Raw genomic sequence first — 17,107 nt, forward strand, 5'->3', positions numbered from 1 at the left:
CCAGCACTTTGAAAGGCCGAGGTGGGTGGATCACCTGAGGTCAGGAGTTTGAGACCAGCCTGACCAACATGGCAAAACCCTGTCTCTACTAAAAATGGGTGTGGTGCTGTGCACCTGTGGTCCCAGCTACTCGGGAGGCTGAGGCCTGAGAATTGCTTGAACCTGGGATGCAGAGGTTGCAGTGAGCCTAGCATGCTGCTGCACTCTAGCCTGGGCCAGCAAGACTATGTCTCAAAAAAAAAAAAAAAAAAATGAGTAAATGCTTGTGGCTTACCATTATACATAAGCCTATGTTTGTAAGACAGTGTACCTAACCAACAAAGACCAGGAAAACTGTCATTTCCTGGACCCAGGAAAATTGGCCAGGTGCAGTTGCATGCACCTGTAGTCCCAGATATTCTGGAGGCTAAGGCAGAAGAATCACTTGAGCCCCGGAGTTCAGGGCTATAGTGTGCTATGTTGATCTGGTGTTCACGCTAATTTCTGCATCAACATGGTGACTTCCTGAGAGTGGGGGACCACCAGGTTGCCTAAGGAGGGGTGAACCTGCCCAGGTTGGAAATAGAGCTGGTCAAAACTCCTGAGCTCATCAGTAGTAGAATTGCACCTGTGAATAGCCAGCCACTGCCCTCCAGCATGGGCAATAGAGCGAGACTCCGTCTCAAAAATAAATAAATAAATACAAAATAAAAAATAAATCTCTCTCTATATATATAATTTTTAAAAATTCTTTTATTTTTACATAAATAGAAACAGGGTCTCACTAAGTTGCCCAGGATGGTCTTCAACTCCTGTACTTAGGTGATCCCCCTGCCTTGGCCTCTCAAAGTGCTGGGATTACAGGCGTAAGCCACCATGTCTGGCCAAAAATACATTTTTAAAAGTGATTTTGGTCAGGCGTGGTGCCTGTAATTCCAACACTTTGGGAGGCCGAGTCAGGTGGATCACCTGAGGTCAGGAGTTCGAGACCACCCTGACCAACATGGTGAAACCCCGTCTCTATTAAAAATACATTAGCTAGGCCGGGCGCAGTGGCTCAAACCTGTAATCCCAGCACTTTGGGAGGCCGAGATGGGCGGATCACGAGGTCAGGAGATCAAGACCATCCTGGCTAACACAGTGAAACCCCGTCTCTACTAAAAAAAAAATACAAAAAACTAGCCGGGCGAGGTGGCGGGCGCCTCTAGTCCCAGCTACTCGGGAGGCTGAGGCAGGAGAATGGCGTAAACCCGGGAGGCGGAGCTTGCAGTGAGCTGAGATCTGGCCACTGCACTCCAGCCTGGGCGACAGAGCCAGACTCCGTCTCAACAACAACAAAAAAATACATTAGCTGCACGTGGTAGCACGTGCCTGTAGTCCCAGCTACTTGGGGGGCTGAGTCAGGAGAATCGCTTGAACCTGGGAGGTGGAGGTTGCAGTGAGCTGAGATCACGCCATTGCACTGCAGCCTGGGCAACAAAAGCAAAACTCTGCCTTTAAAAAAAAAATAAAAAAAAAAGCGAAGAAACTAGATCGGAAGCCTCAATTTTCTCCCCTATAAACAGGACTTAACAATACTGTCAGCTATCTTATTACTGCAAGATTTAAAGAGAGTTTATTGATACACGTGCTTTGTGCTTTTACCTTAAAGCACTATACAAACAGAAGGAGTTTCAGGACTGTCCCTTAAGGGTTTACTCTATTAACCATTTTCAAATCCTTAAATGCCCTAGGAGAAGCAATTAAGAACCAGGCATCAGTACAGTATGTTGAATTAAAAGGTTCTACAGCTGTATTTTGAGGCCCAGAAGAGACATAAACAGGACTTTCTATGGCTAGGCAGAGCAGGAGTCACCAGTTAGGAAAAATCCCCAGGGTCAGAAACCACCTCCCTGCCAAATTTGCCCTGCCGCCTGTTTTTGTATGGCCCACAAGCTAAGAATCATTTTGGTATTTTTAAATGGTTGAAAAAAATGGGCCAGGCACAGTGGCTCATGCCTGTAATTCCAGCACTTTGGGAGACTGAGGTGGGAGAACTGCTGGAGCCCAGTAGTTCAGGACCAGCCTGGGCAACACAATGAGACCCTGTCTCTACAAAAAAAATTGTTTTTAATTAGCTGGGTGTGGTGACCTGCACCTGTGGTCCCAGCTACTTGGGAGGCTGAAGCAGGAGGATGGATGGCTTGAGCCCTGGAGGTCAAAGCTGTCGTGAGCTATGATTGCGCCCCACCCCCGCACTCTACCCTGGGCAACAAAGCAACTCAAAAAAAAAAAATTAAAACTTCAGTGTCACAAGTCTGATTGGAACACAGCTACGCCCATTTGTTTATTTATCGTCTATGACTGCTTTGTGCTGCTACAGTAGAGAAGCTGCAATAGAGATGATAGGGCCTGCAAAGCGTAACATATTTATCATCTCTCCTGTAGAGAAAAAGTTTGCCCAACCCTCTACTAGAGCTAAAGAGGAGTCTCATTTTTTGATGAAAGAGGCAGGCAACCAATAGTCAACAGTAAGGAGGAGAGGACTGTAGCGATGGGAGACAGGAAGGGTAACCTTGTTCCATGGGAGATGATCTCTGCCTGTCCATCAAGGGGAGGGCCTTTTGGCCTAGGGATCCCAGGGGTACAGTCTGCTCCTTTTTTTTATAATCCCACCCTCTTTCCCCCAGTTTCTTTTACTCTTCACTCAAAATTCAGTGGAGCTATCTCAAGAGATTCAGGTAAGGCTCAGAAGAGCACAGCACACAAACATGCCGACCCAACCTAGCCTTCCTCCCACAGCCCGGGGCTCTTCCCAGGCCTCTCAGCACAGTTCTCCAGTGCTCACAGGAGAAATGCTCTGCTCTGGCCACCTTCCAGCCAGCTCTGTACCTCCCCTTCAGCTGGCAGAGCTGATGGCTCCCTGGCATCTGACTGCCATATCTCGTGCATACCTTGTTTTGGATTAATCTTTTACATTCCTCCCTCAAATCCTTTCTTCCTTCAGACTCAGCCCTGAAACACCCTCTTCTGGAGTTTTCCCAGTCTCCTAGGTCAAGGAGCCCAAAAGTCAGGTTTATGCTGGCTACTTTGAGGTTAACCCAAACTTTTTCTGTCTCTTGTTGACAGACTTAGACTTAGGTACTTTCCTGAGGCTTTCTACTTCCTTTAGACGGTTTCTCTGCCCTTTAAAGCTGACACCTCTTCATCACCTACCTGTGGCAAATAAACCACCTCTACTTGAAACACATACCTCCCCAAACCATAATTTCTACCATAGCATGATTCTCCATGGTTCAAAGAGAGGAGAGAGCTTCCTGGGTCAGTTTACTCTGGTGGGGAGGATGCTAACATGAAGTCTTTATTTGTAAACCTGGGGACAAGGGGAGAGCAAGGAATGAGAGAGGGTCTGGCTGGAGAGAATCTGGAGGGAGGCTCTCCTAGCATCTTGTTCTCTCTCTATCCCACCACCCTCCATGTCCATCTAGAGCCTCCCACCAGAGCTCTTCTCTTACAGGTTTCCTGGGAGAAGGTGGCTTGAGGCTGAGACACTTATGCCCTGGGCCAGCCACTGGGTTCCTGTACTCTGCTTCATTCCTCGTTACCAGAAGGGTGGAATCTGGATGAGTGGAGGTGAGGAGAAGGTTCAAACTCTCCACCAGACCCACGCTGCAGCTGTGAGCACCTGCTCATAGGGAGGCCTGGGGGTTGGGGAAGTCCAGGAGCTAAATTTAGTCCAAAAGCTGCAACTTAAATTGGGTGGGTATTTACCCTGGGGAAGCTGGGAGGGGGAGGGGAGAGGAATCCTGACCCAGCTGAACTCGTGAGAGCACAGATCACCCCTAGTGTCAATGATACTCAAACCACAACCCCCTCCCCCACCCAGCACACCCACAGAAAGGAGGCATCCTCAACAATTTGCAGGCCTTTTGCATGCTTGATCTCTCTTGTGCATATCAAGTTTGTTCCTATCACTACCCCACCCTCATCTCACTTCTCAGGGGTCCAGTTCCTCTGAGTCCTTCCCTAAATTCCCAGCAGTGCACCAAACCCAGGGGCCCTCCCCACATTCCTCTGCCCTCAGGCTGCAGCTTCTGCTCTCCCCAGTCCCTCCAGAGCGTTTCAGAGGTCAGCGGTGTCTGGCCACACTACTCCCCTCTACGGGGCCAGGAAAAGGGGTTGCTTGGGTCAGGTTCCCCTTCCTGAGAACTTCCACATTGACCCCCATAATGACATCAGTGACCAGAGGAAGGAATCCTTAGGGGCTGCGCTGAGTCCTAGCTCTAAAATAAAGAGGGGAAGGGGGACAGACCCCCAGATAAGAGCCCACCTCCTGAGAGGTCAGAGGCTGGAGGCCGAGAGGGAGCTCAGGGGCGGGCAGAAAGAGAAAACGGGTGCTGAAACCGGGGAGCCCTGCGAGGGGCTGCGACCGCACCTCCACCTGCGATTGGTTCTCAGGCTCAGGGCAAACGCCAAACCTGCCCAGCAACAGCCCTGAGCAGAGGGAGGGGAGCTTCGGGGAAGTCAGCTGAGCCGGCGCCGCCCAGCTCGGGGCTTCCAGGAATCGCTGGGAGGGCCCCAGCCTCCACCCCACCCCTCCCTGGGTCTCAGGACTCTGCTTTCGGCCTTCTATACCTACTGGGCGGGCTCGGGTCCCATTTCCCTGGCCCCCCACCCCACATCTGTGATTCCCTGCTGACGCCTCTTTAGGCTCAGCGGAGCCGTTGGAACTGGGCTTCCCTTGTGGCCCCCTTTCCTCGCTGCCTGCCCTGGGCTGACGTCAGTTTTGTCTTCCTTCTCCATTCCCTTTTGCCTCCTTCCCCACTCGCTCTCCTCTTAAGGTGTCCAAATTCTTCCTTCTCAGCCACTTTCAACTCAGAGAAAGCCCGAGTCCCAAAGCAACAGGAAGATGTGCGGGGGGCCGCGAGTGTGGGGAGATCCTGCCGCCTTGGGCAACTCTGTCGTCCCCCGCAGGGTCCAGGTGCTCAGAAAACAGCAGCCACTGAGTTCACTGTTTCCGCAGGCCCCGTATTCCCCGCCGTGCTCAGCTGGGCTTGTGGAGCCGCGAGCGGGGGCGCTCCTGTGGCACCGCCCCTCCCAGGCAGCCCGGCTTCCAGGAGAGACTTGGCCCCAGGCTCCGAACGGCAGAGGTCTGCCCCTCTCAGGTCGCCTCTAGCAAGTTCTCCACCTTGGGAGAAGCGAGTGGGAGGAGGAAGGAGGAGGCCAGGCTGAGCCATCTCTGAGGAATGTGGCTTTGGCAGGACATCCAGTGCCGCCCCGCTCCTCCCTCAGCCCCGCCCAGGGCCCCGGAGCCGGGCCGGGCTCCTCCCTCTCCAGGGGAAAGGCTCGGGGCAGGAATCTCTTCCCTTTCCCCACCCCAGGAGAAGCCGCAGAGGGTAGGCCAACGCGTACGGCAGAAAGGGAGACAGAAGGCAGGGCTAGAGAAAGGAAACAGGAAAAAAGAGCTTCGACAAGCCAATTGCCCTTCGCTCAGGCCCCAGAGGAAAGGCGCAGATTCCGGGAGACTTCCCAGAGAGACTTGGCCCAAAATAAAGGGCACCGCGGCCGCGCAGCCCTTCCCTCAGCTCTGGAGCCCAGCGCCCCACACCACACCTCAACTGGGAGAACTGGTGACCCCTAGTGGCCCATGACCAGCCTGCAGGGCCTGGGGCTGGCAGGGATCCTCTGGCCCAAACTCTCCTCCTGGGCTCTAATGCTGTTCCCCTGCGCACCCTACCTTCTGCCTTCACACTGCTGAGGGGCCCGTAGCCGATAAGGAAGAGCCCGCTTCTCATTTGTCATGACCATCTTTAATAAAAAATAAATTAGTTCTGGGTGGGAACCATTTCAGGAGGCAGGGAGTGGGGCTAGGGGCTGGGGGCGTCTCATGCTCACATTTCTCTTTTTTACTCTGCCCAGCTGGGCCTTGCTCTGAAGAGGCAGTCTCTCTCCTCCTGCCTTCCTGGGTAAGGCAGGATTGGCAGTGGCTGACGCCAGCCCTAGCTAATTAGGGAGGCAGGGGTAGAGATACTAGGCAAATGAGAAGGGGTCAGAGACACAGGGCGGCTTAGAAGATATGAGGCCTGAACATGAGAAATGAGGCCTAGGCCACAAAACTGGAGTTGGTGGGGAGACCACACTCTAAGTAGCTCAAATTAGCAAGGAACTGCAGACTTGCTTTCCTCTCCACCTAGGAAAATCTCAGGGAAACAGGTCTTGTCCTTCTCAGTCTGTGTAACTTCTTTTTGAAAAATGATACACGTTTGAGCACACTCACATCCATGCAGTCCCAAAAGCACACCTGAGGCATATGTGCACACACCCATCACACCACCACATGGACCCAACCATAGCCCTGAAAGTCACTTTCTGTCACCTTGCCACCCTCTGTCACCTGGAGGACATCCCTGCTGAGACTGGGACAGGCTGGAGAGCCAGGGGGTTCAGAGTGGGCTGATCAATGGGTGACCGATGGTGGCATAGAAAACCATGAGGGTGCCCCAGACCCCTTTCAGGAGGGATCCTGGGGAGACCGCTCCAGGACATGTGCGCAAGAGCGGCAACAGGTGGCTGTGTAGTAGGGGTAGACGCAGAGCCGGGCCTGTACCACCAGGGGGCAATGTGGAGAGCTGTCCTTGCATTGATCATCTAGGGACAGAGGAGGCCAGTGGGCACAAGACAGTCACCAGGACCCACCTGTCTGGGAATGGGTGTGCTGCCCATTCCCACTGGTCCCTTCTCATCTCCTCCCATACTTCAGCTAATCCACTCTATTGGGGACTGGGGAGAGGGGGCTCTTTACCAGGGCGCTGGCTGCAGGGTTGGCTGTTACAGGGGCGCTTCCTGGAGGGCCGCAGTTGAGGAGGGCATCGGGTGCTGAGGGTCTGGTTGGCGCTCAGGCACTGGACCTCCCGTGTCTGCGTTCCCCCTTGACAGGAGCGAGAACACTGGGGCGACCCCGGCCATCATATCAGACCTTTGCCAGGCCTGGGATCCTCCTTAACCCCCGGCTGCCACTTCTCTCCCCAAAAGGTGGTGGTGGGGACCCTCCTAGGACATTGTGAAATCCCAAGTGGAGGGGGCCCATCTGTCCTCCAAGTCTATAAGAAGTAGGACAGTGGTAATACTTGGCTGGGCTTATTCTGGGGCACAGAGAGGCCTGGAGGCGGTACAGTGAGAGGACCTCCCCTGGGGGCCCAGGCTGAGCAGGGCAGGGTAGCCAGGCACTCACCGGGCTCCAGGGTGTGGAAAACCATCGGTCCTGGCAGGCCTGCCCTTGACAGGGCTGCAGGGCAGGGGGCCTGGGGAGGTGAGAACAGTTGCTTGGAGAAGTTACGTTGAATTCCGTCCCCAGTTTGGAGACACAGATGATGTCTCTACGCTGTGTGCCGGAGCCACATTCGGAGGAACACTAGTGTAGGGGGAGGGCAGGGTGATGAGGGGAGGGGAGGACAAAGAGTGCCCCAAGTGCCCACAAGGAATCCCACTGGGACTGGCACCCCCTTCCTGCCCTCAGCAGGTGCTCAGCTCACCTCACCCCAGGGCCCTGTGTACCAGCGCCAAGTCCTCTCACAGGGCCCCAGGCTGCAGGCACGCATGTCAGGGGGCCGGCTTCCTGGTGGACAGCTCTGCCCAGTTCCTGCTCCTGCTTCTCCCTGGCCTGGCCCGAGGGCTGCCCCACTCCCAAGGCAGACCACAGAGCGCCGCTGGATTCCCGTCCCACACTCGGCTGAGCACTGCGGAGGAGGAGAGCGGCCTGCGTGAGGGGCCTGCTGGTGACTGGCACAAGGGACAGGAGAGGGGGCAGGGAGGGATGCATCCTGGGTCCGAATCCTGGGCGGTAGGGAACGTCCCCGGGTACCAGGCCTGGACGGGGAATCCTAGCTGGGCCGCTCATGGAAGTTGTTCTCACTTACCTCTGAGTTCCCAGCGTCAAGCATATAGCAGGCACTTGATCAATACAAGTTTATTGAGCTGTGCTGGAAAGGCTGAGGTGTCCTGGGCATGGTCACCCAGGATGCAGGACATGGCTGGGGGTTCGGGGCTCACCTTGGAGTTCCAGTCGCTGTGGAACCAGGCGGTAGTACAGGGCCCCATGTCACAGGCCTCTCTGCTGGGGGGCTGCGGGGGGCCTGATGCGCACTCCTGCTCACTCACTTCATCACCATTGTTCCCAACACAGCGAACCTGCCGGCTTCTCTGGCCCCGGCCGCACCGCACGGAGCACTGAGGGGGCGAGGGGAATCCAGGGAGCTGGGCTTCTCAGCCAGCCTCCAGCTCTAGGGCTTCAGAACCAGGCTCTGCGTTCGATCCCCAGCCCAGCAGTCACATGGTTTCATGGGCTGAGGAGGAGGCTGAGCCCTAGGGCCCCGGGCCCCCAATCCCTGATTCAGTCCCTTATCTGACTTCTATATTGGGGGTCCATATGAAACCCTGTTTGTAAATAGTTTCTGCTGATGAAAAAGAAGTTGAAAAACCGCTGCTCTTGTTCACCGGTGCCCATTCCCCTCCCCGGCACCTTGCCCGGGCGCACTCACCTGGCTCCAAGGAGAGCCAACTTCCCAATGGCCACAGAGGCGCAGCTGGCAAGACTGGGTGATGTTGGGCCGGGGGAGATGTCCACAGCGCTCCGGGGGCACCGAGGAGCCACCCCCCCCAAACTCCTGCCGGCATTGCAGCTGGCGGTGCTGGGTGCCAGGGCCACAGGAGCGGCTGCAGGATGTCCACTCACCAGCCTCCCAGCTGCAGGCACCAGCAGGGCACGGAAGAGATGGAGACACAGATGAGATATGTGGGGCTGCCATGGCAGGGGAGATGGAAGACACATTGGACATGGGGGCCTCAGAGAAGAGTGGGCACGTTTGGCGTTTGGAGTCTGGGTTCCTGGGGGGCTCAGCCTGCCATGGCTTTCTTGCTGCCTACCGAATGTCCGCCTTTCTAATCTAATGTTGTCTCTCTGCAGCCAGGAGATGTCGCGTTGAGTGCAGAATTCAGGTAAGATTCTGGGGGCAACTGCTGTGTTTCCAGTACCCTAACCCTCCCCGTGGGCCATACTCACTATGGGGGGCACGGGGCGCCGTGGCAGGGTTCAGGGGAGGCTGGGGGCCTGGCACCCGCGGCACAGCTGCGTTCATCCAGTTCCTCTCCCGACTCACGGGAGATGCAGAGGAAAATAGGGCGCCAGACACCTGAGTGGGTGAGAAGGCAGCCAGGGAGGCAGGAGGCTGGAGCCCAAGCTCAGTGGTGTCCCAGATGCAGGGTCGGGCGTGGCCCCACTATCCCGGATGCAGGATCAGGAGTGTCAGTTGGGGGGCTTGGACTGAGGTGCTGGTCCAAGGTGCGATGTCTCACCTTTCCCACAGGACGCTGAGCATGCGGAGTGTCCCACTCGTTTCCAGTACGCAGCTGGAGACCCCAGGGGTGTCCTGGGATGGGGCGGGGCGGGCATCTGGGGGATCCGCACCTGGCGCTGGAGAGTGCCTGGGGTCCGGGCTGGGCGGGGCGCTGGAGCGACTGGGGGCTCCACCCTCAGAATCTCTGTGCAGGGGAGCAGGCGAATCAGATGCCACCCCACTGCCCCAGAGCCACCCCTGCAGCTTCTCCCTCCTCCTTCCAAGTGCAGGGGTCAGAGTCTTACCCGGCTGAAGCTGGGGGACAGCGGGCTCTGGGGTGGGGTTCTCAAGGATTGGAGGAGATGAAGAGATGACATACTGATAAAATACGCCTGGGTTTTCCTCCTGAAAGATCATCTGGGGAGAAGAGAAGATAATGAATGTTTGGGGGTGGCCAGAGGGGGATGCCACCAGCTCTATCTCCCATCTTGACAACCACAGCTCTGCCCTTAGAGGGAACAGCCTCCCTCCCCAGCATCCAGCTGCCCCTGGCCCCAGGCTCACATAGACATCCACAGGCTGGGTGGTGGGGCCTTCAGCCGACAGACTCTCTCCTTTGCCCTCCTCCCTGGGAGGACGGTTATATCGAAAGACGGTCCCGCCGGCCCTGTAGGACCCAGGGGGATCCACAGCCCAGTTCCCATTGATGATGGACCGGCCCCCAGGGCCACGAAGTGCTGCAGGTCAGAGGTGAGAGATTGGGAAATTCCAGGGTGATAATACTTTCCTCCTCCCACACCGTGTCCTCAGCCTATAGAAGCTCCCACCGGAACCTAAGATCCCCCCAAGCCCTCTCAGCTTCCTCACTCCTTCCACAAGGGGAGGGGCCAGACCCTGGACTTCCCCGTTTGGCTTGCTCACTGCACTGAGTGAGGGTATGGAGGGCTGAACAGAGATGGAAGTGAAAGGGAGGCAGCTGGGTGCTCACCCAGGTAGTTGGAGCTAGGCCGGAGCTGGGCAATCTGGAGCCGCGAGGCTCCCGCTGGAATCCACAAGATCTTCTGATAACCCAGGGGGCCCCCTCGGTCAGTGAGGTTCCCCGAAACAAGGCGACAGGTAGAATCATCACCCCCACAGACTCCACAGCCATCAGGACGCCTGCCAGAGCCAAGGATCCCATCACAGCCGGGGCTCTGGAGAGAGTGAGGTGAGGCAGCGGCCACAGAATGCCAGACACCACCTCAACCCCACCCCGGTCCCCTCGGGAGCCTCAGCTCACTACCCTGCTTTTTGTGCTACAAGTGAGAGCACAAAAGCAGCCCCACCGTCCCCAGTCAGACCCAGGGACACGGACAGGTGCCCCATCAGATCCTTCAGGCTCTGCTCAGCCCAGCTTGGCAGGTTAGAATTCTCCCTTGGTTATCTCAGTATGGTGTTTTGTTGTTGAATTAATTAATGAGACTGTGCAAATACGTGTGTGTGCATGTGTGCATGTGTTCATGCATGTGTCTACATGTGTATGTGTACAGGTGTGCGTGCGCATATGCGTGTGTGCATCTGTGTCCGTGTGTGTCTGTGTGCATATGCATATGTGCATGTGTTCATGCACGAGTGCACATGTGTATGCATACATGTGTCTGTGTCCATAGGTGTGCATATGCATGTGTGTCTGCATACATGTGTGTACATGCTTGCATGTGTGCATATGTTCATGCATATGTGTGTGTACATGTGTATGTGTACAGGGGTGTGTATCTGTGCGCATATGCATGTGTGTGTGTGCACCCCATCTTCCCTCACCAGACAGCGTCCAGCCACACAGATGTCAGGGGCTCCAGGCTGACATAGGGTCCCATCCTGGACCTTTTCGGTGTGACGGACATAGAAGCGGAAGCCACGGGGCCGGCAGTTCAGTTCACAGCGTTGGGAGCCCTGGACTAAGGGACAGGGTAGAAGGGTGGTTAGTGGGCTCCCTGGTGGGAGGTTAGCTGAGAGAGGCCCCGGGGGGGCACCTTGAGGTTGCCCAGGTCACTGTGGATGAAGGAAATGTGACAACAGCGCAAGCTGAGAAGGTGGTCAGGGCCGGCACAGTGGCTCATGCCTATAATCCCAGCACTTTGGGAGGCCAAGGCCGGTAGATCATTAGGTCAGGAGTTCAAGACCAGCCTGGCCAATATGGTGACACCCCATCTCTACTACAAATACAAAAATTAACCAGGCATGGTGGCACATGCCTGTAGTCCCAGCTACTTGGGAGGCTGAGGCAGGAGAATTGCTTGAACCCAGGAGGCAGAGGTTGCAGTGAGCCGAAATCTGCACTCCAGCCTGGGTGACAGAGCGAGACTCTGTCTCAGGAAAAAAAAAAAAAAAGGAAGGTGGTCAGGTCAGTCGAGGTCACTGAGACCATCAAGGGGACTCTGAACCGAGAGAGGAGCAATCCCTGACGCCCATGATTCTGTGTGTTCAGAGCTCTTGAGTGCTTGTCTTGGTGTCAACACAGGCCTAAAATGAAGCGGACGGTAACCTGGGAGCAACCGATACGGTAGTGCCCAGGATACGTGGCACACCCCCACCCAGCTGTCACGGCTGGACAGGATCTCTCCCACTGTGGCCCTCTTGTGTCACAGCCACCCGACCCCCAGTGATGGCCTTCCCAGAGGAGTCCGGACAAAGCGTGTCTCCCGCACCTCCTCCTCCCACCCCGACCCCTCTGCAGACCACTCGCCGCCACCTGTGCTGTCTCCTGACCCAGCCTCAGCCCAGGGAGAAGAAAGAAGGCACGGAGCAGGGGAAGCAGAGGGGCCGGAAGTCATTCAGGGCTGGGAGTAAGCAGGTGTCTCCTCTCCCCTTCATCCCCAATTCCAAGTCATCACTGCCCAGGGGTGGGCAAGAAACCTCACCTTCGGTGAAGGGCTCCCACTGGTACAGCTGGCCCATGAATTCCTGGGAGTTAAAGGCCGCGCACTGCAGGGCCCGGGGGTCTGGCTGCTCGGGGGGGCAGGGCTGCGGTGAGGGGTACAAAGGAGTCAGAGCTGGGGAGCAAAATGAGGGTAAGGTCAGGGCTGAACCTGGGGAGCAGGTGGGAGGATCAGGTCAGCGGAAGAGCTCCAAGACCCCTGCCCTGAGGTGGTCAGATGCCAAGGCCCTTCTCCCTCAGGGGCCGAGAAGAAGCTGAGGGCCCAGCTTCAGGGCGGGGAGGCCACACTGGAGGTTGGGGTTGGGAGGGGAGACCTGAGGAGACTCACCGCTTGGCTGCAGGCTCTTAGCTGCTCACTCTCCCCAGAACATCTTGGAATAGGGCTACTGGGAGCAAAGAGGCTCCAGAGGGAGCTGGCATGGGGGCCGTTGCTCAGCAGGGGCAGCCAGCCGTCCGGGTGCTGAGGGTCACGCTCCAGGCGGTGCCCGTGAGGAGTCCCCCCCATTCCCCAGGGCCCCTGGCCCTGCTGGCCTCGGCCCCGAGGGACTGAAGGGAAAGGATCAGGGCGTCTCCCTGCTACCTGGGGACTGGCCCAACCCTGGGAACTTGGCCTTCGTGGCTGAGGGGATGCACGGAAGAAGCCACCTTCTCCTAAGGAGTGCGTGGGTAAGGGGGGCTCTGTGTCAGAGGCCTGGGCTCTGGGGTGGTGCTGTGGAGGGGCAGGCCTGGTTCTGGGAGCCACCTCTGTCTGAGCAGTTTCAGGGCTTAGAGGTTCTGCTTGGGGGGATGGGGTGTGGACAGACAGTTCTGTGGGAGGGAGCTCAGTTTGGGGGCTGCCGTTTGTGGAGAATGGCTCTGCTCTTGGAGTAGGGGATGGAATGGGCTCTTCCCCTCTAGAAGAAATCAGGGACAGCTCAGATCTGGGTGGCCTCCGAGGGTGCCTGCGGTTCCGGTGCAGTGGCAATGCAAAGGGCACTCTCCCATAACCGAACATTCCTGGCTTGATGGGGTCTCGAAGCCGGGACCTGAGAAGGTGTTTCAGATGTAGGGGCACAGCTCTGACCACCTCTGACCCTGTTTCCCCAGTTTACTTCCTGGCACCAAAGACAAGCCCTCTGAAGTCACCCGTGCTCCCCTTTCCTTCTTGCTAAGCCCCCACCTTGCCCAAGGCCCACCTCTTCCACCCAGGCCTCTCACCTCCTGGCCGCTTGAATCTCCTGGGTCTCCTCTCTCCCTAGGTGGGAAGCAGGACCTCGAAGTGGGCCACCCCTTCCCCGAGACTGTGTCCTGTACAAGGGGAGGGTTTCTGGAGAAGTCTGGGGTCTGGGACCCTGGCCCCGGGGGAGGAGGGCTTCTGGATGTCTTGGGGGCCGGGGAGGGAGGGACAGACTCGGGCGGAGCTGCACTGTAGGGAGCTGACATGTCCGGCTCCTGCGCTGCACCCCCACCCCGCAGGGCTGGGAGCAAGAGGCCCACTGGACCCAAGGTCCCCAGACACCTTCGAGGCCCTGGCCCTCCTCTGTAGGTGTCTGAAGAGAGTGTCCGGACAACACCTATATAGAGAAAAAGGTCAGACAGAATTGGAAGGATTAGAGGGAACTGTCCAGAGCGTCCATCTAGACCACCACTGGGGCTCACGGAGTCGCTGCCAGTCCAGGGTCACATTCAGCAGCAGAGGGAGAACTACACCTCGGCCTCTTGGTGTTGTGAGGCAAGTAACTGTGGAGTTGGCAGGGGAGGTGGATGGGCTGTGGGGAAAGGAGGCGTGGCCTGGAGAGATGGGGTGGGAGCCCAGGGGGAGATGAAAGGGTGGCAGGCAGGCTGCAGCTGCTCACTTGTCCAAAGCTCACCTCCTGATCCAGGCAGAGCTGAGGGAGGGACAGAAGCAGCAGCAGCAGCAGATACAGCCAGGGCCTGCAAACCAAAGGCCATGGGAGGGACGTCAGACTGGAGCCAGAGGGGGTGTTGCAACACCACCCTCCGCCCCCAGCTGGCTCCCCATATCCTGACTACCAACTTCTCAGAAAGCAGAAGTTACTCATCACTTCCCCTGCCCCTCCCAGTGGTCCTCTTTCCCTCACTTCCAGACACAGAGCCGTCCCAGCAACCCCCACTTCCCTCCCCTCCATGGCCCCTTCTCTCACCTGCCTGCCCAGTTCTCCATCACTCCCCCCTCTACTGCCCCAGGGCAAGGGAGGAGCGGACTGGTCACAAAAACTACACAGCCATCTGGGCAGGCATCTGGGTAGGCATCTGGGTGTGGAGGGTGCTCTCTGCAGGGACAGAAGCCTGGTGGTTACCTCTCCAGTGTCCAGAGAGCTTGGGGCTGGGAGGACAGATCAGAGTGGAGGAGGTGGTGAGACTGGCCCACCCCTTTAGGATCCTCAGGGTGGGAGCAGGGAGGATCACTGCCTTGTCCATCTGTAGAGGCTACATGGTCGGGGGCTGACCTCAGCCTTCCAACTAAGGCTCAGTCCCCACCCCTGGGCCCTATAGGGGCTTCTTAGCTCCTCCCCAAATCCTACCTAGAGACTGTTTCTAGGCCGGCTCAGGCACACACAAACGGCTTTTTTTTTTTTTTTTTTCCTGAGATGGAGATCTCACTCTGTCATCCAGGCTGGAGTGCAATGGTGCCACCAAAGCTCATTGTAGCCTCAAACTCACAGGCTCTCCTTCCTCCTCAGCCTCCTGAGTAGGTGGGACTACATGCGTGCACCACCACACCCAGCTAATTTTTGTATTTTTTGGTGGAGACGGGATCCAGCTAAATTGCACAGGCTGGTCTCAAACTCCTGGCCTCAAGCGCTTCTCCCGCCTTGGCCTCCCAAGGTGCTGGGATGACAAGTGTGAGCCACCACACCCAGCCAGAGGGCTCCTTCTAAAATGGTTGTCATCTGCTCCCACTCCTGCCCTCCCAGAGGTGCCTAGAAAGTAGAGGAGGAAGGCTCCACTGAGGATGTGCCAGACACTCTCTCTGAGGATCCACCAGAAGCCCCTTCCTCGGGTCTTCCAGAAACGAGACCTTCCCCAGCCATCTCTCTGTCCTACTTGCCTCCTGACTTTCTCTTCCCTTCTGTGGAAGAGATGTGCGGGAACATCCAGGCACATCTCAGACACTTTTGGCCAAGGGATAAGCTAAATGGGTTGACGGTTTAATCTCTAGAGAAGAAGCCGGCAATGTAACACCCACTCTGGGTGCCAGCATCCAGCATTGGTTCAGTGAGGGCTTGTTTCCTGTGCGGCTCTACCAGCTGGGGAAGCGGGAAGGAGAGGTGCAGCCAGGGCTGCCTCTTGCCCCAGCCACAGGCCTCTCATTCTCAAGAGCCAGGAAGTCCATCTGAAGTTCAGCTTTGAACACTGGAGAAGTGAGGCTCGGAACCCTCCCGAGCCACAAAGCCTGACTCTCCTTGCCCCCTTCTCACTTAGAGGCCTTCCCACCCCTGCTCCTCATCCCACTCTTGGGTCTGCTTTCCAGGAAAAAAAAAAATCTGTTTCTGTTGGATCTGAAAGGCACCCGGGAAAGGAATCCAGGGAGCCCTCGAATTGCTGAGGTGGGCCAGCTCTGGGGCAGAAAATGACCAAGAGAAGGGAAGGAATGTGCCTGGGGGCAGACACTGCGCCCCACTGCCCTCCCTGAGACCTAGGGCTCATAATTTGAGGGAGGGGTCAGAGTGGCTGAGCCAGAGCGGGCATGCCTCACGGTTTAGGGTTGGGGAGGGGGTTGCCGATGGCCACTCCTTCCCCTGGCTGGGCCGGCCACTGAGGTCAGCAACTCCGCCCTGACTGAACGGGGGAGGCCAGGGTCTCCAGAGAAGGGCCCATGTTCCACCCAAGTGTTCAGGCTCTGCCTGACTCTGTTACTCCAGCTGAGGGAAGAAGAAAGGGGGTGATGGTCACTGCCGGCCCCTTCTCTGATGCCGACCCCTCTCCATGCCCTCTCTGCCTCTGTTTCTCTCTGCCACCCAGATCTCACCGTCCCTCTCCACGGGTCTACCCAGTACACATAATCCCGTCCCGAGCTGGGTTTGGCCTTGGCAGTTCCCTGGAGAAGTGAGGGGTGGGGGTGACGTGAGCTCCCGGGGCCCACGCCAGGCCTGGCTCCCTCTCTGGAAAAGTCCCACCCCACCCTCCCCTGCGCAGCCCGGCAGGGGCCCATGCCCCCTCCTCTGCAGAAACACACGCACATTTGTGCTTCTCACCCCTTTCCATGTCCCTCATTTTGTGTCGTTCACGGCCCAGGACGAGGAAAGGAGAGGTCAGAGGTTGGTGCCAGAATAGACCCTGGTTTGGACAAATGTGGGCTCCTCCGGGCCACACCTCTCCACACTGCCCAGTGAAGACCAAGGAACAGAGACCTGCGCAGGGCTCACCCCTTCACCCCCAGGTCTCCCTGCTGGAGAGTGTGGCTCGACCCCTATGTTTCTGGAATAGCCACAGAGAATCCCTGTCCTGAGTCCGAATTCCCTGGCCCTCATGGAGCCCTCCACTCCTGGGTCTGGCAGGCCACCCCAACAGGTGTCTTTCTTTTTTGTCAACCTCTTCTGTCATCGGACTGAACTGGATCAAGGGCACCCACCTGCGTCCCTCGCGGCGACCCTGTCCTCCAACTCCAGGAGTTGCAGTAGGGGGGCGGGGGGCACACCGTCCGAGAGCACCCTCCTAGGGAGAGGGCAGGAGGCGCTGCCCGCGCGGGGAGGTCGTGGGTCTGTTTTCCAACTTCGCTGTGTGACTTGGGAGGAATTTTGGCTCACTCCTCGCCCGGGTGATGGGGCCAGAGTTCCACGGGATCTGACCCCCTCCCCAGGAATTCGACCCCAGGGGCTGAAAGATCGTCGGAGACCACCGGAGCTGGGGCCGGGGTCGTGGCGGGGGCGCGACCGACCGCACAGCGCAGGGAGAG

General features: G+C 57.3%; 2 protein-coding genes across 2 annotated transcripts; both read right to left on the bottom strand.

Moving 5' to 3' along the window:
* Positions 1–5,749: 5,749 nt before the first annotated feature.
* Positions 5,750–14,371, bottom strand: ADAMTSL4 (ADAMTS-like 4). The gene is made up of 17 exons (XM_011973610.1): positions 14,352–14,371; positions 14,058–14,121; positions 13,405–13,760; positions 12,536–13,232; positions 12,191–12,293; positions 11,091–11,227; positions 10,279–10,483; positions 9,855–10,027; positions 9,596–9,707; positions 9,310–9,495; positions 9,017–9,146; positions 8,496–8,700; positions 8,008–8,184; positions 7,491–7,694; positions 7,190–7,369; positions 6,761–6,905; positions 5,750–6,606 (listed from the first exon to the last, which is right to left on the bottom strand). Exons 1-17 carry the CDS (start codon positions 14,369–14,371, stop codon positions 6,470–6,472), a joined length of 3,231 nt encoding a protein of 1,076 aa, XP_011829000.1. The 3' UTR covers positions 5,750–6,469.
* Positions 14,372–15,625: 1,254 nt separating this feature from the next.
* Positions 15,626–16,393, bottom strand: LOC105534762. Its single transcript, XM_011973611.1, is given in 5 exon segments — positions 15,626–15,691; positions 15,693–15,896; positions 15,899–16,065; positions 16,068–16,183; positions 16,185–16,393. Coding segments are annotated over 5 exon segments (762 nt in total).
* Between the last annotated feature and the right edge of the window lie 714 nt (positions 16,394–17,107).

This window comes from Mandrillus leucophaeus, unplaced genomic scaffold, assembly GCF_000951045.1.
Source record: "Mandrillus leucophaeus isolate KB7577 unplaced genomic scaffold, Mleu.le_1.0 Scaffold139, whole genome shotgun sequence".
In the NCBI taxonomy this organism is placed as follows: domain Eukaryota; kingdom Metazoa; phylum Chordata; class Mammalia; order Primates; family Cercopithecidae; genus Mandrillus; species Mandrillus leucophaeus.

Bases quoted from the DNA above. Each gene is read 5' to 3' on its own strand.
- ADAMTSL4 (XM_011973610.1), bottom strand. From the start codon at position 14,371: ATGGAGAACTGGGCAGGCAG. The intron at 9,708-9,854 runs GTGAGCCTGGGG...TCTTCTCCCCAG, and splicing joins CCCAGCCTGTGGATGTCTAT to ATGATCTTTCAGGAGGAAAA. The intron at 9,496-9,595 runs GTAAGACTCTGA...TCCCCTGCACAG, and splicing joins TGTCCCCCAGCTTCAGCCGG to AGATTCTGAGGGTGGAGCCC.